Here is a 22,753-nt window from a genome sequence, read left to right as displayed (position 1 = left end):
GGCTGAAATACAGTTTTTATTGACGTGTTTTCCTTTGTCCTTCCAGCGGCTGTGGCTTAGATTCCATTGATTTCAAATGAGTGTATCAGCCCCCAGCTGGGACACCTTCCCATTCCATGGAATCCCAGAGTGGTTTGGGCTGGAAGGGACCTTGGAGATCACCTCATTCCAGCCTCTATCAGCCCATCCTGGCAGTTGTTAATGCTCAGTCTTTGGGACAGATTAAAGCTGTGAGTTAAAGGATGTGGGGTGAGCTCTGTACCCAAAGACTACTTTTAAGCTACCAAGTCAGCTTCTGGTTTGAAGAGAACTTTGAGGAGGAGCTGTTTAGAGCCTCTGCTTGTATTTGAACTGGTCCACTCTTCCAATTTGCATGCAGCCATTTAATATGCAAATGCCCTCTCAGATGATTCCCCCCTTGCTAATGCACTTCATTCTGCATTTGAAGCATCAGCTCCAGGAGCCTGACACTCTTTTTAGTGCTCCCTTTATCTCTTGCTGGCGTTTTTCTGTCCAAAACATTCATGACAAGCTCTTTCTTTTTTTTTTTTCCCCTCCTAAAAATTCCATCAAAGAACTGTTTTGATGGCTTAACTTGAAGCATTTGATCTTGAATTCAGCAGCCTTCTGATTTTTTGAGCCCTGCAATTAACATTGTCAGACTTGATCTTTGAGGTGACCCAGTGGTCAAAGCCAACTGGAGGGAAATAGAGCTGTAGCCAGGCTTAGTTAATTCAAATCAGTTTGTAAGCCCTGTTTTAATTCTTCTAAAGAAATGGAGATTATTGGCCCTGGAGTGTGTTGGTTGTTAATGGTGTGAGTGCAGGATTTGCTGGTTCAAAGGGATTGTGTTGAGAGGTTGGGGAAGGGAAAAGATGAGGCCATTTCCCACTTCTCAGCACTGTCAGGAGCCCTGAAGCCTCACAGCAGAGATTTCACTCGAGACTAGAACAGATGAGGAGGTTTCCAGAGAAAATCATCTTGACTTGGTGCTGCATCACCTTTATAAAGAGCTGAGAAGTGTGTTGGCTGTTTCCAGCTGTCCTCAGCCTAGAACCATTAGGGCTTCCCAGGAGCTCTGGAAGAGATGGAATCTCAGGATTTGGGCACAGCAGAGGTTTGGAAGAGCCTCTGGAAAGCAAGTCAGACTGTGGGCACAGGAAATGCAGCCCAGAACCTTCCAAGCGTTTGATGTGTTTTTAGATCTGGCTTAACTTTGGGGCTGTGATGATGTAACCAAGTTGCTCCCCAAATAAACAAACCTTCTCCTCCCTGGTGCTGGCTTTCCTTGGCCACACTCTGAGGCCCTTTTCGTTGAGTGGACGTTCCTTGAGGCTCACCTGACTCCAAGCTGAGTTGCTTCCGGGGGTGGAACCAGCAGGAAACACTCCCCTGGTTTGGTCGTGGGGTTCTAGTTTGGTGTTTTCTTTCCTCTTCCCCTGGTGTCCCTCCCTCACCCTGGGCTTGGATGCCTCTGAGGGCGTGGAGCTGCCCATTCCAGCAGCACACCACAGATACATCTCGGCCCATGGGGTGCTCCACACTGACCAACAGCAGCATCTCCGGTGTCTCACCCTTTCCTCTGTTGATTCCTTGGATAAGTTGGGCTTATTGCTGGGTTGGGAGCAAGTTGGGCAGAGTTGGGAAACTGGGAGATGGGAATGATGCTCTCTGCACTAACCCCAGCGAGTTCTCAGCAGTCTGTAAGTCTGTGAAGACTCAGAGAAGGCTTTGCAGGACATTTATTATATTTTGAATTCAAGTGCCGTTGCCTTTCCTTGTCGGTGAATTCAGATGTCAAATAGGCCGGGACCCGTTTGTTGTATTAAAAGGTCTGTGTTCCAAAAACATGTTATGGGGTGACTGATTCAGTTGAACCTCCTGCAAATGCTCAACTGCAACCCACTGCAGCCAGGTCAACTCAACTCAACTCAGCTCAACTCAACTCAACTCAACTCAACTCAATCAACTCAACTCAACTCAACTCAACTCAACTCAACTGCAAGTTGAGTAAAAAAACTGCTGAAATAATCGTAACCAAAGCACTGTTTCCTTTTTCCTTTTTCCCTTTTCCTCCCCAGCCTCTGAACCCAACCTGAAGCTGAGATCCAGGCTAAAGCAGAAGGTGGCAGAGAGGAGGAGCAGCCCCCTCCTGCGCAGGAAGGACGGGCCGGTGGTGACGGCGCTGAAGAAGCGCCCGCTGGACGTCACAGGTACGGCGGGTAAGGACACGTGGCACCCCCTGGATGCCCAAGGATGGCCCTTCCCAAAGGGAGCTCCCGAGTCTGGCGAGGGATCTCTCGTGTGCTTTGGTGAAACCGAGCTGAGGGAACTCGGGTTGTTCAGCTGGAGGAGACTGAGGGTCTCCTCGGCCATCTCTGCTCCCCGTGGCAGGGGCAGGACTCAGCTCCTGTCGCTCCGTGTCGGGAGAGGTTTAGGCTGGATATCAGGAAAAGGTTCTTCATCCAGTGCTTTTATAGGTTTTGACTCGTATCTGACAGTTTCCTGTTGAAAAATCGTGTTCTTGTGGGAGTGAAGTTTGTGAGGAGGGCTCAGAGCAAAGGAGATGATAGCACAGATATTTCCCACAAAGTTAATTCTTAGCACCATCTAGGGATGTCTCTGGGTAAGTACCACCAAGTGACAGCTTTCCCAGACTTGTCTCACTCAAAGGCACATGATCACCATTCAAAGGAACTCAAAATTAGCTCCCTTTGGAGAACGTGGTGGGTTTGGGACACCCTGGGCACTTCTCTGTGTCAGAGCCTCTCTGCTTGCAGAGGGAAGAGGTGATTTCCAGAGCTAAGAATCATGGAATATCCAGAGTTGGAAGGGACCCACAAGGATCATCCAATCCAACTCCTGGGGTGGTCCAGTCCTTCTGCACAGAACCATCCACAACAATCCCACCCTGTCCCTGAGAGTGTTGTCCAAACACTCCTTGAGCTCTGGCAGGCTTTCAGAGCTGGAAATCAAATTTCTGTCACTCATATATTGCTGTATGGCACATGGCTTTTAGGATAAAGCAACCTCTACTGGGTGACCATTTCTCCCAGTAATGCCTTCAGAAATGGCAGTGGGAGCTCCCCTTTCTCACTGGTTCAAGAAGCCACTCTGGAGTTTTCATGGCAAAAGGGGATTTTAAATGGAAAACAACTTTTTTTTAAGAAGTCCCACTTCAGGGAATAGAAATGATGTTTAATCCCTGAAGAATACAGGGGATTCTGGTGGGATAGCTTGCACTACCCCAGGTTGCTCCAAGCCCCATCCAGCCTGGCCTTGGACACTTCCAGGGATCCAGGGGCAGCCACAGCTTCTCTGGGCGACCTGTGCCAGGGCCTCCCCACCCTCCCAGGGAAGAATTCCTTCCCAATATCCCATCTAACCCCACCTTCTGTCAGTGGGAAGCCATTCCCTGTGTCCTGGCACTCCAGGCCCTTGTAATAATTAGGTTTTATTTCTCCTGGGCCATCCTGGAGCAATGAGGAACCTGCTGCAACCTGAACCACTGCTGGGAGGTTCTCCTACCCCTGGGCAAATCCTGTGCTTGGGGAGGAGGAAAGTTCAGAAGAAAAAGCTTTAATGTTATTAAACTTCCCAAATAAAAGGAGAAACACTGGTGGCTGTGCCATGCACCGGGTGAGAGACCTTCTGAGGGAAGTCTGAGGTGTCCTCAGGGTCAGAGGGGAAAGAGGGGGAGAGAAGCACTTCTAGAAAAATGAAGCAGACCAAATCCAGCATCCTCCAGTTTGACCTCTTCGAACCTTCCATGGCTTTTATTATCTTTCAATCATATTTAAAGTTATTAATACACTATGAGAGAAATCCCCATGGAGAGAAGATGTAAGTATGGTAAGTAGGTCCTTGGACAAACCATTTGAAAGTGTTTGTTGGTATTTTAAGAGCCTTGGGAATATTTGGGGGGAAGATGGGGAGGAGGAGGAGGAGGAGGAGGGTTCCTTTCCTCCACAACAGAGCTTGAGGGGTTGTTATCTGACTAAATACCATCCCAGCGACTGTTTGGAATGTTCAGAGTTGCTTTTGGATGTGTTTTTCAGACTCTGCATGCAACAGTGCTCCTGGATCCGGTCCCAGCTCTCCGAACAACAGCTCCAACAACATCAGCACCGAGAACGGGATCGCGGGATCGGTCACGAGTATCCCGGCAGAGGTACAGAGCCCTTCCCCCTCTGCCTCTGCCCACTGGGGCTGCTGGCCAGGTTTGGCAGGGTTGGAGGAGTTTGGGCTCAGGAACCACACGAAAGGAAAAGCCCAGCTTGTGACTCGGAGCGGCCCTTGGGAATTACCCTCGGTCTGGGCCGACGGGCCGCGTTATCTGTTTAGGAAATCTGGTTTGAAGCAGCTCACAAGCAGCTTGTGGTGACTTGTAGTGGTTTTGCAGCGAGGAGAGAGTAAAAATAAAGTGGTTTAGCAAGGTCAAATGCAAGTATTTGAGTGTTTGGGGAATTTATTCTTGTGTAGGGGGTGAATTTGTTGTGTGCAGTAGGTCAGTCTAAGTGTGACCAAAGCAGAGCTGGATTAAAGGGATTTAACCAGCCGGGGCTTTGAAAACTTGGTGACTGTTCCCATGTGCCAGTTTATAATCCCGTAAACTTTCACCATCACTCGAGGCATCTGCTGTGGATGTCCAGGGCAGGTTGGACTGGGTCTGCTGGGCTTGGATTCAGCCCGGGAGCTCCTGTTTCCAGGGATTCTGGAGCCCAGCTTTTCCCAGGGTGTGGGCCACAGTAACTGGCTCCCACCGTTCCCTTGCAAGTAGAAAACCAGTGTGGTTGTCTGATGTTACTGGTGCATTTCTTTTTATCCAGCTTCCCATTAGCTGTTTTCCCCATGAATATAGACTCTGTCTTAACATCAGGGCTCTCAGAACAGGCTTGGGCTTGTTCTCCACAAACATTCCCTTAGAATTGAAAAGGGCTTCTCATGGTGTAAATGTCAGCCCTTATTGCTTTCTAGTCTTGGACAGATTTTCACTTTATTTTTATTTCTAATGTCGTGTAACAGTATTTAAGATGGGGAATATGCCTTCTCCTGCAGCCTCTCCCCTGCCAAATTATCCAGCACACATTCCAAGTCCATAGGAGGCCTTCTAGACTTAAATAATCATTGTAAAGATTAAGGTGGTGGAAGGTGGAGGCTTCTCTTGCTCTGGGAAGATGGGCACAGAGTTATTGATTTTGCTGCTCCAGGAGATGGCAATCCTGTGTATCCTTAGCCAACTGGAAATCCCCAGTTATTGCTGCTGGAAAAACCAGTGGATTTGGCAGTTTTTTGTGATATGAGCAGAGCAGGAAGCTTCCCCCAAATCCCTGCCCGTGGCAGGGGATTGGAACTGGACAGTCCCTTCCAAGCCAAACCATTCCATGAGCTCCTGCAGGGGAATGTGAGCCTGTAGCACTCTCCTTATCCATTTAATTTTTCAGCTAAATGATTGGAGCTAATCATCAAATTCCTCATCAAATAGACACAGATAATAAGGAAAACTTTCCATCAACTGCTTGTAATGCAGTAATTTTAGAAGTTAGGCTGAGGCATGAGCAGCACAGATGATTTGGAAAGCAATCCCTGTCCTGCCAAAGCCTTTCCCAAAGAAAAATAACTGCACTTTGTGCCAGCATTCCATGTTGTGTGATCCCAACTGATCCATTGGCCTGTATTGCTTCATTTGGGAAAAAATAAGTGGGATTTAAAATCTTTAAAATCTTCTTCAGTAGAAGTTGTACGAGCTGGGAGCCCAAGTGCTGGAGATTTCTTTAAGGTCAGTTGACCAGGATCCCTCACCATTAAATATTTACACAGATTTAGAAATATTTCAGTGTTTCTGAAAAGATAATGTTGCCAACTTGGTGTTTCATTCTCGGCTTTGTGTTTTGCATTCCATGAGAAATGGATCTTGTTGCTTCTTAGTTTACAGTGTCCCCATTTGAACCAGTTCAGATGTGTTGGAAGGTGGTGTCCAGGTTCATTATTTAGGTTTCAGTGCTTGCTTTCAGTGGGGGATGACTAGAGCTCTGCCTCCTTTCAAATAGACACTCTCTATTTTTAAACACTGATTTAAAGGTTTTTCCCTCTCTGAAAGGCACAGGAGATTCGTTGCCTTTGCAGTTGGTACAAGACTATAAAAAGGACTTGACTACAGCTGAAAATTGTCCCTGCAGAAATTGTTGTGTGCAATTGCAGCCTGTTTGTGCAGCCCAGAGATGGGATCTGGGTGTTTGAAGTGCTGATAATGCTGCCAAATACCATGTGCTGAGAGCATCAAGCTGCTGTGTTCTTCTCCCTGCTGTTTTCATCCCAAACCCCCGGGGGATAGTTTGAGGCACAACTCCAGAGTATTGATTGCTCAAAGAGAAAATGGATGTAGTTTTGTTTCATTTGCCATCTCAGGAAAACATTTCATTCCTCTGCTTACAATAACTGTCTTATTTTCCATGTGGAACACTAACAGTGTGTGATTTAAATTAAAGCCAAATTGCCGGTAGTGCTCAGAATCACTTGGAAGGAGAAGTGTGTGGGTACGAACAGTCACGTGGAAGGTCAAGTTTAGATCAGAGATAAAACAGAGGCTGTTAAAAAACTGGCACAGGTTGCCCAGAGAAGCTGAGGCTGCCCCTGGATCCTTGGAAGTGTCCCAGGCCAGGTTGGACGGGGCTTGGAGCAACCTGGGCTGGTGGAAGGTGTCCCTGCCCATGGCACGGGGTGGGACTGGGTGATCTCTAAGGTCCCTTCTAACCCAACCCATCCTGGGATTCCATGAGAGGGGTGTGACTGAGGTACATTTTAGACTGAGATTCAGAGTCCTGTAAGTTAGGGAGACTTTGCAGGTTATTTTCTTGGTTGAAGGGCTGGGCCTGCTCTGGAAAATCAAAGTCTCTATTTCACCCTGGAGACTCTGAGGTGAAGCTTGGGGTGAGTCATGGACTTGATCTTAGAGGTCTTTTCTAACCTAAATGATTCTGTGATTAAAAAACTGCTGTCAAGGGGGGAAGGAAATAAAGCACATATTGAAAGAGCTGATGCTGAAAACCAAACATTTACTATAGAATAATCTTTGAGAACCTCCTGGATTTATCACAGTTTAAGTGGACCCACTGACAGCTTTATCAGGACACCTCCAAACCTGAGTTTGTGCTGTCTGTGCAAGGACACACAACTGTGGGTTGGGTTGGAAGGGACCTTAGAGATCATCTATTCCACCCCTGCCATGGACAGGGACACCTTCCACTATCCTAGGTTCCTCCAAGTCTCATCCAACCCGGCCTTGGACACTTCCAGGTATGGGGCAGCCACAGCTTAGGTAAAGATTGTCCCATAGTAGAACATCAAGTTAACCAAAAATCGCCTTTTTCACAACAGCACCTGTGTTTTAACAGTAGACATTCTATAGCAAGTCTTGTTGAAGTGTAAATTTTATTTAATTTGGAAAATCACTTGCAGAGAATTCAGGGTGATCTCAGAACAGTTGTTTCCTAACAGGAAAATCGGGCAGTTTATTGTCATTTTCATAATGGGTTTTGTAGTGCGTATTTGGAAATTAAAGGTCTTTTTACTAAAGTGTTCTTGCTTTAAGTGCCCAGAAGATAACTCAGGAAATCTTGCTTTTCAGCCTGAAAATCAGGAAATAGCTGCATAAGTGCAACCTTAAGGCTCTTGGGTGAGGTTTTGAAGCCTGATTTACGCACACCAGTTAATAACAGAAATTGTCTGTTATTTGCTAAAGAGAACAACAGCAATTTTCTTTTTAAGATAATCTGTTTTAGCTTCAAAAAGAGCTTGAGAAGGGCAAGTACCAAGGGAGCAGCTGAAGCTTTGGGTTTGGGGTGGATATTGGGAAAAGGTTCTTCCCCCAGAGGGTGGTCGGGCACTGACCAGGCTCCCCAGGGAAGTGTCCAGAGCTCAGGGAGCGTTTGGACAACGCCCTCAGGGACAGGGTGGGATTGTTGAGGTGTCTGTGCAGGGTCAGGAGGTGGATTGGTGATCCTGGAGGGTCCTTCCCAGGGTCTCTGACCAGGCCTGTGTTGCTGTTTTGTTCCCAGCCCAGCCTGGCCCACAGGCTCGTGAACCGCGAGGGCTCCGTGACGCAGCTCCCGCTCTACACCTCTCCTTCCCTGCCCAACATCACGCTCGGCCTGCCTGCCACCGGCCCTTCCAGCGTAAGTGGGGTTGGGATGAGCCTCTGGAAGGGCCCTGGAGTGGATTCCTCCCTTAACTCCCTCCCTGCCGCCCGCGGGGCCTTTTCCTTGCAGGCGGGATCAGCCCAGCAGGACGCGGAGAGACTCGCTATCCCAACCCTGCAGCAGCGGATCTCCCTCTTCCCTGGAACTCACCTCACTCCCTACTTGAGCACTACAACGTTGGAAAGGGATGGGGGAACTGCACATAACCCTCTCCTGCAACACATGGTCTTACTGGAACAGCCAACTGCACAAACTCCCCTAGTCACAGGTGAGAGCGCTCGGACACGGCTGGAAAACGGAGGGAACCTCCAGGAACCCGGGGGGTTTTTGGAAAGGCAGCCTCCAGATACTGCATCATCTCTGCAGGTGGAACACAGAACCTTTGGGATGTGTTTGCTGATCCATTTGGGTAGCGGGGACTTTTCCCAAATCCGAGGTTTCCCGCCTCATCCCGAGGGAGGGGGAAACTGCCTGGTGAAAATAAATGGTATTATTCCACAAAAAGTAAAAGCTAAGAACTCTTTATCCAAGAGTTCTAATCACTGCAGATTAAAGCGGGGGCAAGTTATGCTTTAGGACCCCTGTTTTCCACCGATGGTTCCTGTTCCATGTGGGAAGGGCACAAATTCCAGGTTAAAATGCTTCCTTCTCATCATTAATATAAATAGCAAATCCATGGCACAACCAGCTGCCTTCCAGCAGGTTGTATTTGTTTGGGTATGTCCCATTTTCGGGATTTAATTGCTGTGAGTCGCTCCCAGGGTCAGATTTTCAGGATGAGGTACCTGTGGGAAGGTGTGTCCCTATAAATAGGCTCGATTCCAAGCAGTAATTCCTAGTAGGATGCACTCCTGGTTTACAGAGTGTGACAGTGGGACGAAGGATGCTCTGCCAACGTTACCAACATGTTAATTGGGATTCCTTCCCTTCCGTTTCCAATGGAAGTTGTTGGGAAGCGTGGATTGTAGAAGCTGGTTTTGCATCCAGATCCCGGGGCTGTTAAGTGGGGTTGTGATAAGCTTGGGATCATGTACTTTTGGGAAACTGCAGGATTTGCTTCCCTCTGTTGGCAGCGTTTCCTTCCAAGCATGTTCCTTCCAGCCCGCGGTGTTTTCCGAGCGAGCACAACGTGTTCCAAACCCACACTGGGGAGAAAGAGTCCCCCCACAGCAGAGCAGCCAGCAGGAACACACGTTCCAGAGGCAGCAGCTGGAAGACAGAGAGCTCCCACATGCTCCCCAAAGCCCTGAGGGGACTGGCTGCCAAGCTGCACTTAGGACTTGCAAATTCCTTGGAAGCAAAGAGGGGGTTATTAGGATTCTGCTGGTGGAGAAAGACTCCTGTCAGCTGCAAAATCCAAGGCCAGGTTGGACAGGGCTTGGAGAAACCTGGGCTAGTGGAAGGTGTCCCTGCTCATGGTGGAACAAGATGAGCTTTAAGGTCCCTCCCGTCCCAAACCACTCCAGGATTCTATGAACAAGGAGTCTCCTTGGAAAGCATTCCCAGGGACCTTGGTCATTCCCTTGGAGGAAGGTGGTATTCCAGAATATCCTGTGTGAACTCTGCTGTCTAATTGGAACTTTTGGGAGGAGGAGCTGTGCTCTGAGGGAAAAGGAGCACACCTTTCCCAGTGATCCATGTATCCATACCCAGATTTGTGTGTGTACACACTGACATTTGTAGAGACGTGCATTTATAAAATCAAATGCACAGGAATCTTTTCAGAAGAGCAAAGAGTGGGAGAGACTCCTTAAACCTTCCCCGAGGAAAAGAGGCTTTTACGTGAGTCAGATCCTTCCACGTAGGGCACTTCCGTGAATCGGTGGGAAAAGGTCACATCCTGGGGCAGGAATGCCAGGGTGTTTCTAATCCAGGAAACTGAGCTGGCTGCAGACTCCTGGGCAGCCTCTCTTCTAACCCAGAGCCTGAAGGAAGCAGAGGGATTCTTTCCCGAAAGTGGGAGCAGCCTCACCCCCACTGGGGATGCAGCAGTTCCCACGTTCCCAGTGATGCCTTTCTATCCCAAGGTAAAACAAGCAGGAGTAAAGGTGTATCCTGAGCTCCTCCACCCTTGGGCTGGGCTCCCTGCTGGGTGGATCTTGTGTCCCAGCTGTCTAAGAAGAATAGGAAGGTGTGTTTTCAGAGAGCTCAGCCCAAGAACAGCTAAGAAGACAAGATAATTCCTGAAGACGTGCCCTTCCCAGAGTTTGGATGGATATTTCACAGGGGGGTTCATCAATGACACCCAAATTGCCAAGGGCAGATGAGTAACTCCAGTTATCCCAAAATAACCTTTGGTTTTCCTGGAGTTACTGGCGTGTATGCACAGGACAGTGGTGGAAACAATTCCAGCTATTTGTCTTCTTGACCTTTCTTCCTATGGAAATAATGAAACCTGACAGCTCCTATATTCCCAAAATGCTCCTTTTCTCAGCACAGACCTGGTCAGGGGGTTATCACATGGAAGTTTTCATCCCTGCTCATTTCCCTGGTACGGACTAGAGCCTAGCCAAGGGTAGCCATGCCTTCCTTGATCATCATCCATCACCCTTCAGGGATAACTGCTAGATGCTGTGGGATGCCAGCTTGGCTTGGGCCTGGGATTACTGCCTAAACCAAGCTGTGGGATTTAAACTTCAAACTGTTGAATGGTCTGTAAGATATGGCTGATTTTAGGAAATGAGGTGTTTCCATGGGGTCTCTGAGTAACCAAGCAAAGAACCCCAGTCAAGCAAAGCCTTTCTCCCCGCAGCGTTAATTAATTCATTAATTCCCTGCTCCCTCTCGAGGCCGCTCGGGCCGTAAGCGGTGGCGGAGGTTTCACGTGATACGTCGTTACTCAACAGCCGTTTTCTCCCTTCCTTTTCCTTCTTCCTTTTGTTTCTCCTCTGCTGTTTTTTCCTCCATATTATCTTCAGACTGGTATCTTTCAGGACTGCCCCTCCATGCACAGCCCCTGGTTGGAGGCGAGCGGGTCTCCCCTTCCATCCACAAGCTGCGGCAGCACCGCCCGCTGGGGCGCACCCAGTCCGCGCCCCTGCCCCAGAACGCCCAGGCCCTGCAGCAGTTGGTGATCCAGCAGCAGCACCAGCAGTTCTTGGAGAAACACAAACAGCAATTCCAGCAGCAGCAGCTGCACATCAACAAGGTAGGAAGGATGTTTTCCGTGGCCTTTTTTCCCCCCCCTGTTTTTTCCCCCGCGCTGTTTTGGGGTCCGGCGCGGTTCTGTCTCCTGCTTTCGTCCCGGGAGCTCTGGAGGCATCATGACACCAGGAAATATTTGTGAGTGAAGTTATTCGGATTTACTGAAAGGCTGAGAGACTTCTGGGTGTTCCCCTGGAGAAGAGAAGGCTCCAGGGAGAGCTGAGAACCCCTTCCAGGGCCTAAAGGAGCTCCGGGAGAGCTGGAGAGGGACTTGGGACAAGGGATGGAGGGACAGGACAAGGGGGAATGGCTTCCCACTGCCACAGGGCAGGGTTACATGGGATATTGGGAAGAAATTCTGGCTGTGAGGGTGGTGAGGCCCTGGCACAGGTTGCCCAGAGAAGCTGTGGCTGCCCCTGGATCCCTGGAAGTGTCCAAGGCCAGGTTGGACAAGGCTTGGAGCAACCTGGGCTAGTGGGAGGTGTCCCTGCCCAGGGCAGGGGGTGGGATGAGATTCTCTTTAAGGTCCCTTCCAACCCAAACCATTCCATGATTTTTCACTGGAATTACCTTTGGAAGGAGCAGAGCTGTTCCCATCTCCAGTCCATGTTCTCCTTAACTCCAGCCCTGGGTAAAGCATTACAGTGTCCCATCCATTTCTTCTCCTGGAAGTGAGGACAGTGTGGCTGTGCCTCCTGCAGAGGTTGTTTGGAAGATGAATTAGATGTGATTCAGCAATTCCTTCGAGGAAACCAAGCACTTGGTTTATCACCTGGCTTTCTGTAAATCACCTGGAGACCCTCAGATGAACATTGCAGATCTCCTTCGTGCCTGCACAGAGTTTTGGCTTTGTAGCCAAAATCACCTCTCTGGGTATCCCAGTATTACAAGGAAGCAGAGAAAAAGCTGCTTTGAGATGATTGCATTGAGTAAATGTTAAAAAAAGCAGAGTTTCAGGCTGTTGGAAGGTAAAACTCACCTGTTACACGTGAGGGATCTGATCACAAGCGGTGGGGATGGAGCTGTGCTGTTTTACCCAGCAGAGGGACTCTCCCAGGATTTTAGAGGCATGGGGTGTTCCTTCCAATGTAAAAGGGCTGTTGGGGACTTGAGAAATGGATCATCATCAGTGGGATATTTTATTCTGACTCCCATCCCTGGAAGTGTCCAAGGCCAGGTTGGAGCAACCTGGTTTTGCGGAAGGTGCCCCTGCCCATGGCAGGGGGTTGGAACTTGGGAGTTCCTTCCCAACCCAAACCATTCTGTAATTTTTTTCTGGTTTAAGGCTTTCTAAACACTCGTCTCAAGGAGTCCCAGTGGTGGCTTTCCTTAGGAAACCAGCAATTCCAGTAGCAGGTTTGAGGCTCGGGAGGACGAGCCCGTGGGCTCGCTGCGCTTTCATTTGTGGAGAGGCTTTCTCCAACTATTTTCACCGTTCCAGCCCTGTGAGAAAACACAGCTACCAAGAGCTGGATTCCAAGATGAAAGAAGCCCCCAAAGCCCCCCCAGCCCGTTGTTTATGGGCCGGAGCCGGGGCAGGACGATTACACAAGGCACTGACGTCAATCCTGTCCTTCTGGAGCGCTGCCAGCACGGGCTGGGGGTGCCAGGCCTGGCCCCGGCTCAGCCCCTCACACGGGAGCTGCTGCTGCCCCAGAAACCCCCTCACCCCCCTCCTGACACCGTGCCAGGCCCGGGGTCATTGGATGTGGGGCGCTGGCTCGGGATTCTTTGTCCAGGAATAAGTGTCAGCTCCACGGTTTGAGGGTTTTCAAGGCTCTTCCCGAGCCTTGGCCGTGACGTAACCTCTGAGCTCATCCAGGCTTTCTCTTGGACCTCCCAGGAGCTCTGAATCCCAGCTTTGTTGGAGCTGGGATCTGTGGCATCCGTAGCAAAAGCAGGCAGAGGGGGGTTTAATTAAACTGATGGCAGAGGGGCCGTTTCCCTGGGTTTGATTTATAGAGGGAAGGAGTTAAAATCACTTCAGTACTAACGCTGTGTGCGTGTGGCAAATTTATCCTGTGGGATAATATCCAAGTGCTGACATGGAAAAAGACTTTTCCCAGATGCAGGGATATTTTAAGACCCTCGTGTGTAGGAGAGTTAAGGGCACAACTAAAAATAAAATAATAGGTTATTTAATTTTTAACAGAACTGATAGCATTAATTTATTTATTTACTGATTTCCCATAAATAATACAAGGCTCTTGTCAATTCCATGTGATTTTTCCAGACTTTGAGATTTTGGCCTTAGGTGTCTACAGCAGATGAAGTTTTTAAGGAGATTTGCAGCCAAAACAAGTCTTGCTGTTTCCTGGAAGGCAACTAAGGAAAAATATGTTGATTTGCTTAAAATTAATAAGAATAATCAACATGGGGATCTGGCTATGAAGCCTTGACATCCAAGGCTTTGGAGCAGTGACTTGGAATTGGACAAATGAGGACAGGGAAGGAGGGGGCAGGGGGATGGGATAGAAGGAGGGACAAGACTCCATGGGGTGACTGGAGGGGAGCTGAGGATCCCTTCCCATGTGGGGTGTAAAGTCCCTGATCTGCCCCTGTCAGGAGCAGCTTGGGGGTCACTTGAGTGTAGCAAATGTGGTTCATCCCACTTGGAGCTGAGCTGCCCAGAGTGACTGCTCTGCTCTCAGTAAGGACCTGTCTGGAAAATGAGGGTCCCAGCCCTGCTCATCTTCTTGTCACCTGCTGGCGACGTTTGCTTTAAGGAGAGGATAAACTCACACACACAGAACCCCCATAGAACGTCCCAAAAATGAGTACAGGAGAGACTTGAGTGAATGAAAAGAGCATTATTGAAGTTTCCAGCTGGGGTTTGAGACATTAAATGAGATTCTAGATAAGATACTGAATCACTTCTTGCTCAAATGTTTATCCCAGAGAAGCTGTGGCTGCCTCATCCCTGGAACTGTCCAAGGCCAGGTTGGGCAGGGCACCCTGGGCTAGTGGAAGGTGTCCCTGTCCATGGCAGGGGGTGGAACTGGATGAGCTTTAAGGTCCTTCCCCCCCAAACCATTCTGGCATTCCATGTTTCTAACTGACCTAATAATTCCCACCCTTTTGCATGTTCAATGTTCAAACCTAGAGGAGCACCAGGGGAGGTTTTAGGTTGGATTTCGGGGAAAATTTCTTCCCTGGGAGGTTGGTCAGGCCCTGGCACAGGCTGCCCAGGGCAGTGGGGACTCCTGTCTCCATCCCTGGAGGTGTTCAGAAGACGTGTGGACGTGGACAGAAGCCAGGCCACCTTCCAGCACACCCCTCTCTCCACCAGGTTTTGACCCTTGGACGTATCTGACAGGTGAAATGGGCTTTTGGTGTGATCTCTGAGCTTCTCCTCCCCACAGAGAGCCCTGGATGAGCTGTATGGAAATGGGATGGTTTATCCTCAGCTTCGGAGGTGTGTGGGGTTGTTTTCAGCCTCCAGCCTGGATCTGTTGAGCTCTGAGGTCCCTCCCATCCCAAACCATCCTGAATTTTTTTGTGGTGGGGACTCTCCATCAAACTTTGTTGAGTAACTAGGTGTTTCTAACCTGTTCAGTAGCACCTTCCAAGTCTTCAGTGTCCCAAGAACTTACCACTGCAAAGAAGGAATAAATAGGGATCGTTGGGCACGGTGGTACTTGGTCAAAAATTGGACTTCGTGATCTTGGAGGTCTTTCCCAACCTTAACAATTCTGTGATTCTATTTCTCATATCTACTAAACAAACCTAATGCCAGCTGACATTTTACCAGCCAAGAAATGCAACTTTTTTTTCCTCTCACGGAGAATTCTGCAAAAAAAAGGAAGAATTCTTTGCTTTTCCTTGTATTGATGACTTGACATTGCTATGCTTTTTTAAAAAATTTCTGGGTTTTTTGTATTTCCAAGGTGTAGAGAAGAAATCTCACCAACTGCATGGAGCCTTTTAAAAATGCTTGTGAGCAGAGATATCTCATTTATTCCATAGTAAACTCGTTGCCTGCCCAATGTTGGAGGGGCAGTGTCTTTAACAGGGTTTATGGTGGCAGTAGGTGACAGCCAGAGGCCACTGGGTATGAAAAAAGAGGAGTAACCTCATTGCAGAGGAAGCCAGAGAGCTAATTAAGGGATGGAGGAGATATTTATGGTGCATTGTGTTCACTATTTCAGATATATTTTAGGAGCATTCTCAAAGCTCCCTTTATATTCAGCCCCTTGCACTTTTATTACCTTCAGTTTTAGATTGCATAAAATTTAACAAATGGAAGATTTTCAGGGAGTTTTAACAGACCTGGGATGCAGATACTCATGTTTTAAATGGAATATGTTCATGACAAAGTGTTTTCTCTGCAAAATTGTCCTTTAAAACAGAGTTGCAGCAGCTCGAAGCGGTGGCAGACCAAGAGATTCCCTTTGCATTTGGAGAGCAAAGGGAATGTTTGAAGTGTCCTTTGCATGGGCCACTTGATCCTTCAACCTTCATTGTGGTTTTCATTTAATTCTTCCATTTTCAAGGAGCAGGAATAATTTAAAACTTCTCAGGGATGGCACTGCCTCTTGTTCCCATTAGATGTGACAGTGACATTGTAAGTTCTTTTCCCAGCAATTACCTCCTGCAGTTCAGAAGTTCAAAAGGTATTAAGTTCAAAGCTTGAGACCTTCGATCCAAGCAGAAAAAAACCCCACCAAGCAGCAGATGGTTTATGATGATTTAATTAACTTTAAAAGGGGTTATGTTCATCAAGCCTAAGAGAGCTTAAAGGACATGGATGGAAGAACCTTTAGCTTAAGATGGTTTATTCAATGTGTATTATAAGGAATGAAACTGGGAGGGCAGGGGGGGCCTCCCAAAAATCCTGAAGAGGTTTGGATCACTGAGTCCATCACTGAGTGCAACGTCCCTGCTCCAGCAGTTCCCAAGGCCACATTTGATTGGCTTTTGAGTGTCTCCAAGGATGGAGCCTCCAGAACCTCTATGAACAACCAGTTCAAGTGTTTGACCACCCTCACGGGAAAAAAACCCTTTTCTTGTGTTCAGAAAGAATTCCAGGGGTTTGGTTTTGTGCCCAAGGCCTCTTGTCCCATCACCTGGGAGCACAACCCATCAGGGTCCCTTGGACTTAAGTATATCCAGGTTTTTTTAAGTGTTGCCTAGAGCTGATGGTTCCTCCACCAAGGGTGAGTCTTCCTTGCTCCAGACTTTCCCTCTGGTCTCAGGGTCCTGGGATTCCTGAAGGATGGTCTTACTGGTGAGAGGTATTAAGTGCCATGGCCCTTTTCCATGTCATGTGGATTTCCCTGGTCTTCCTCTCTTCTTTCCTGATGCCCTTCATGTCCTTCGCCAGGTGCAGCTCCAGGTTGGCTTTGGCTTTCTTAACCCCAAGGGCTGGAGTTCTCACTACCTGGGAAGGATCTTTCTTGATCTTGTAGAATCCTTGAGTATCTTTCAGCTCTCCTGGACCCCTCTGATCCCCAGGGCTGTGTCTGCTTCCAAGCAGATCCCTGAAGAGGGCAAAGTCTGCTCTCCTGAAATCCAGGCTTGTGGTCCTGCCTTTTGCTCTGTTTCCTCCTCTCCAGATTTTCAGCTCCACCGTCCACATGCTCCATCCACACACCTTTGGAAAACCACTCTCCCCCTGCCCTGGGCAGCCTGTTCCAGTGCCTGAGCAACCTTCCCATGGAGAAATTTTCCCCATATCCAATCTAAACGTGCCCTGGCACAGCTTGAGGTCATTTTCCTCTTTGTTAGGTGGGAGAAGGGCCCAATCCCCACCTGGCTCCACCCTCCCGTCTGAGAGTTGTGAGGACTCATCTTGGTCTGTCCACTTCATTTGGCATTTCAGCTCTTGACTAACTCCAGATCCACACCAAGACACACAACTCCATGCATTCCTGCCCCTCTTCCTTGCTTGACTTACGTGGCAGAGCCTTTCTTCCTAAATTTGGGGGAGAAAAAAGGCCTAATTTCAGGTTTGAGCCACTGCTCTTCAAAGAGCGAGTAACTCCTCCTGCATGTGCTCAATAACCAGGTTTTGATTTAGCTTTATTAGATTTAAAATCAATATTGCCTTCCATCCCAGTGACCTAATCCTCATTAAACCTTGCCCTGACAGCTTTCAAAGTGCAGCACTTTCTTTATAAGCCTGTGAAACAGGGGCAGCCCGAGAGAGAGGAAATGGATTGGTTTTCCTATGCCAGAGTCACATTTGGGGTTTTTTTTTTTATTCCAGATAAAACTTATAAGCAGTCTGAGGTGGAGAACTGTGAATTTTATCTTGCCAATGAACTTATAAAGAGTCTGAGTGAATTATAGTGAAAATTAAATTGTTCCTTTCGATTTAGGAGCTGCTTTTGGAGAAGTTTAGTGTGTCTAGTTAGGAAGGTCTGGTTAGAACCAGGGGTTTGCTCTAAGCTGGGTGTCCTGAGCTTCCTCTTAACCAGCTCCATGACAGTGCAAGTTCTCAAGGAATCTTTATTCCAGCCTTACAGATAAAATTCAGGGAGTGATTCAAGGTGATGTTGAGCAAACAAGCAGCAAAAACCCTCTTAGAGGGGTTTGTGTCTCTTGTGTTCTTTCAGAATTTAATTGCCAAACATCTTGATGGTTGTTATGAGTGGACGTGAATGGAGTGGGCACAAGAGGCTCTTATTTCTTCTGAGGCAAAACTAAGTGGAAAATAAGGGGGTGTCATTACCTGGGACACGGGATTTCAGGGCTCTTAATGCCAAGGTTGCCCTGACCTTTCCCTGGAGCGCTCGTTCCGTGAGACAAAGGCCATAATTCACAGTTGCTCTTTTCAGGAGGCTGGAGAACGGAGTGAACTTTACCTGAGACGAGTTAAGGGTTCATTTCTCGGCGTCTGTGTGCTTTCAGATGATATCCAAACCCAACGAGCCGGCCCGGCAGCACGAGAGCCACCCCGAGGAGACGGAGGAGGAGCTGCGGGAGCACCAGGCCCTCCTGGAGGAGCCCTACGGCGACCGGGCCGCGGGCCAGAAGGAGGCCCCGGGACTGGCCAACGTGGTGCAGGTGAAGCAGGAGCCCATCGAGAGCGACGAGGAGGAGGCAGAGCCTCAGCAGGAGCTGGAGCCTGGGCAGAGACAGGCGGAGCAGGAGCTGCTCTTCCGTCAGGTGAGCGCCCCAAACACCGCCTTGGCACTTGGGCCCTGGTTGGGTCTTGGCTGTCACCTTGTGCTGCTCTGAGGGGGAGAATGTAAGGGGAGCCAGCTCGTGGCTGTGTGTAGAATCCTGAGGTAAAATCGGGTGATTCCTTCCCTGGAATCAGCTCACAAGTCCCAGGGAGGAGAATCTGGATCAGCTGGAACACACAGTGTGTTTACAGAGAGGGTTATCAGGCATTGGAACGGCCTGCCCAGAGAGGTGGTGGATTCACCATCCCTGGAGGTTTTTAAAAAGAGATTGGACGTGACCCTTAGTGCCATGATATAGTAATTGGAGTTGGATCAGGGGTTGGACTTGATGATCTTGGAGGTCTTTTCCAACCCAACCTATTCTATGATTCTATGATTCTGTGATACAGCCACTGAGTCACTTCTGGGGTTGTTTCTTTGGGAAGACAAAGTGTATCTTAGCGTTTCTGAACTGCTTTCAGTAGAAATGGAATCCTACTAGCAGAGGATTTTATTTTGGTTTTATGTTTTAAAGCAAACTAGAGAGGGCCTGGGTAAAAGAGCAGGGGATGAGGTGCAATGGAGGGTGTTCCTTCTGCAGAATTAGAGATCCTGGAGCCTCCAGCCAGGCTCCCTTTTGAGGGCAAGCACTGCAGGCCTGTGGATTGCAGGTGATAAATCTGATCACAAGGTACAAGCTGATCCATGTCCCACAAGAATGTCACTGGGATGTTGCTCAGGGACTACATTTGCCCAGAGAAGCTGTGGCTGCCCCGTCCCTGGAAGTGTCCAAGGCCAGGTTGGACGGGGCTTGGAGCAACCTGGGCTAGTGGAAGGTGTCCCTGCCCATGGCAGGGGGTGGGACTAGATGAGCTTTAAGGTCCCAACCCAAACCATTCTGGGATTCTGTAGTTCTGTGTTGCTAATGAAGGACCACAGTGATCCCATTCCTCTGAAAGGGCAGCCTTAATCCTGAATCCATGAGTGCACCTGAGGAGTCTTTAAAATAGTCTTTGCCTCAAAGAGAGAGGGAATAAACAGAAGAAAGGGGTTGGAGTGTGGCAGGCTGGAACAGCTCCCTCCTGCCCAGGAGCCTGTCCAGCTGATGGTGTGGCTGTGCAGAGAACCAGCTTGGTTGGAAGCTCCCACTCCAGCCTGGGATGTGATTGAGCTGGATTCAATCCATGGTCTGGAGCACTGCACTGTTAGACAGCCCAGTGCAGCAGGGTGGGAGCACAGGGGGAGGAAGATGAGGCCAGTTCTGGGGGAGGAAGGAGCTGCCTGTGCTGGTGCCCTCTCCGGTACCCCAGGCCCAGGGCTGGGGTTCCACGTGCTGTTCTTGCCTGGCTTGGCTCTAGAAACGTCCACATCTTCATTTGCTGCGTGCAAGGGAAAGGAATCCAAGCCTCCAAACCTTAAAAACCCTGAAAGACCCTTTTAGGAAGGCACTTTCAGCAACTCCCTGCTTCTCTCCCCCACAGCAAGCCCTTCTCCTGGAGCAGCAGCGGATCCACCAGCTGAGGAACTACCAGGCGTCGCTGGAGGCGGCCGGAATGCCCGTGTCCTTCGGGGGACACCGGCCCCTGTCCCGGGCACAGTCCTCTCCAGCCTCAGCCACCTTCCCAATGTCCGTGCAGGAGCCCCCCACTAAGCCAAGGTTCACAACAGGTGAGGCTTTGGGGGGGCTGCTTGGGCTGGGGGGACTGGTTTGCCTTAGGCTGGGCTTGGTTTACAAGGGCGTGGAATGGCAGGACAAGAGGGAATGTCTTTACACCCAGAGGAGGGTTAAATGGGATGTTAGGAAGGAATTGTTCCCTCTGAGGCCCTGGCACAGGTTGCCCGGAGAAGCTGTGGCTGCCCCATCCCTGGAAGTGTCCAAGGCCAGGTTGGATGGGGTTTGGAGCAACCTGGGCTAGTGGAAGGTGCCCCTTGCCCATGGCAGGGGGTGGGACTGGATGAGCTTCGAGGTCCTTCCAACCCAAACCATTCTGTGGTTCTATGATTTGGGACAGCAGTGGAGCCACAAGTCACACAAGTTCCAGCAAGTTGGATGTACCCAAGGGTGATGAGGGGCTGGGATGGAATTCCTGGAGAAGCTGTGGCTGCCCCTGGATCCCTGGAATTGTCCAAGGCCAGGTTGGAGCAACCTGGGCTAGTGGAAGGTGTCCCTGCGTGTGGCAGGAGGTGGAACTGGGTGAGCTTTAGGTGCCTTCCAACCCAAACCATCCTGGGATTCTATGGTTTCCTGCCCTGTCCCTGCAAAGCCACGTGTGGGCTCTGCTTCTCAGCCGTGTTTTGGGGACTCCTGTCTTCTTCAAGGAGGAGATTTCGTTTTCTCACACCCTGTTGTCCTGTTTGTCCCAACAGTACAGGCAGAAAATGAATCCACAGCAGCACAGCACTGGAGTTCTGTGTCTCCAGGAAAACAGAGGGAGTCCTACACTGTGACAAAGCTGATTTAGGATGCAAGGCAGGGAGAGTCAGTGTTACTGAAAGACACTGTGCCAAAGGAACTGTCTATTGGCTCTATTTCCTGTACCTTCTCCACAATCCCTGCACTATCCATGCCATAAGTTATCCACTCCAGGCTCTGTGCCAGCTTATCCCTCCTCCTGTAACACAGGAGTCTGTGCCCATAAGGTGGGAAAAATGAGGTGAGTTGATGGTTTCAAATTGTCTTGAAGAGACAAAGAGACCCAAGAGTGTTTTCTTACCTTCATCTCGAAGGAAAATGGTGACTTGAATCCTGCATTTGTCTGGTGGAAACCAGAAGTGCAATAAAGATGTTGATCCCCATCCCTGGAAGTGTCCAAGGCCAGGTTGGAGCAACCTGGGCTAGTGGAAGGTGTCCCTGCCCATGGAAGGGAGGGTGGAACTGGATGATCTTAAAGGTCCCTTCCAACCCACTCTGGAATTTTATGATCCAAGATAAAAAACAGAGAATAATTCTCCCTGAATCCTGACAACCAACTTTTCCCCCCCCAGATCCTTCCTGTCTCTTCAGTGCCCTTAGCAACAGCTGAAAGGGAATTTTCTGTGCAACTCTCCCAGCCCTGTGTTGGGTGATGAGGGATATTTTGGAGTCCGCCTTCTTCCCCAAATGTCAGGCTGTATTTTGTGAATGAACAATTTGCAACGTGCCGAGTGCCTTGGGAAAAGGGAAGGAGGGGAATGAATCCCAGAACATCCAAATGGGAGCGACTCGTGATTTTGTTTGCCTTCCCCTCATGCCTTTATTCCGTTTTTAACCCACACTTCTTGCATCACTCGGTGCTGTGAGTCGGGTCTATTTTCAGGCCCTGGTGGTGTAGTAATAGATAATGTTCAGGATGACTTTTCCTCAGCTGCAGGGTGGGAAGTGTGTGCTGTCAGCCCTGTGAAAACCCAAGAAATGGCTCATTTTGGCAAATCAACCTTTTAATCTCTAATTTGTTGTTAATACTGAACCTTTGAATTGCAGCAAAACTGCGTTTCCAGTTCTGGCCAGGTGAAGAGATTTTGGCTTCTGCCAGGGATGCAACGAGTAGTCCCCTGGCTCAGGGTCAGAGCACATGAAACTTGAGCTTCTGACACACTTAACCCCAAATCTTGGAGCTTTAAAAACGAGGAAGCCTGGCCCTCGAAGAGATTATTCACCCCTTCCCTCCTCCTCCCCTCAGAGTGAAGTTGCCTTGTCAGTCACCTACGAGACTCTGAACATGCAACAACATTTCCTACCCCAGGCTGTGCATTTGGCTCAGATTTGCGCCTCTAAATTTCATTTCAAATCACAGGGAAAAGGAAGAATGGAAATGTGAGGACGGGGCTGCTTGGAAAAGGTGCTGTTCCAGTGTTAGGATTTGTTTTCCTTGGAGGCAGGGTTTAAAACAATTTAAAAAAGCCGGAATATCACATTGCTTTTATTTAGCACTGCACAGTGTGATGATATGAAGAATGCTTAGTGTAGTTCACCTGTAAAATACCCTTTTCATGGCATTTATCAAGGTTAAAACTCCAAGGGCTTAATTTTTCCAATGCTTTCCATCTCCGCATTTATGGATGAGGGCAAACACAATAAATCCCTGTCCAAGGGGGAAGTGTTGGGCATTCCCTGGCACTAATAAAGGTGCAAAGCATAAAGGTGAGACCTCTGTACCAGTTCTATAACTTTGGTCCCTCATAAAAGGTGAAGGACTGGTTTAATTACCCATCACTGCTTAAGGTTGGACTCGATGAGGTCTTCTCCAACCTAGCTGATTCTGTGATTCTGTGGCAGAGGCAGGAAGAAAGAGCCCAATTCTAGGGGTGTGAAAGGAGGGAGAA

At 49.0% G+C, this 22,753-nt stretch overlaps 1 protein-coding gene across 4 annotated transcripts in view; it reads left to right on the top strand.

Annotated features, from left to right (window-relative positions):
* HDAC4 (histone deacetylase 4) overlaps positions 1–22,753 on the top strand; it is a 164,479-nt gene that overhangs the window by 102,950 nt on the left and 38,776 nt on the right. For 3 of the 4 annotated variants that reach the window (XM_027698597.1, XM_027698595.1, XM_027698598.1), the window contains exons 7-13: positions 2,082–2,213; positions 4,059–4,171; positions 8,058–8,174; positions 8,268–8,466; positions 11,117–11,346; positions 18,195–18,452; positions 19,933–20,119. In XM_027698597.1, the coding sequence (XP_027554398.1) occupies positions 2,082–2,213; positions 4,059–4,171; positions 8,058–8,174; positions 8,268–8,466; positions 11,117–11,346; positions 18,195–18,452; positions 19,933–20,119 (1,236 nt within the window). The remainder of the gene's footprint in view (positions 1–2,081; positions 2,214–4,058; positions 4,172–8,057; positions 8,175–8,267; positions 8,467–11,116; positions 11,347–18,194; positions 18,453–19,932; positions 20,120–22,753) is intronic. The other variant, XM_027698596.1, reaches the window with a different exon arrangement.

Source organism: Neopelma chrysocephalum, unplaced genomic scaffold (genome assembly GCF_003984885.1).
Source record: "Neopelma chrysocephalum unplaced genomic scaffold, ASM398488v2 Primary Assembly neopelma1_130, whole genome shotgun sequence".
NCBI classification, from domain to species: Eukaryota; Metazoa; Chordata; class Aves; order Passeriformes; family Pipridae; genus Neopelma; species Neopelma chrysocephalum.
Note: the sequence above shows the minus strand (reverse complement) of the source record. Positions and strands in the feature narration are given on the sequence as shown.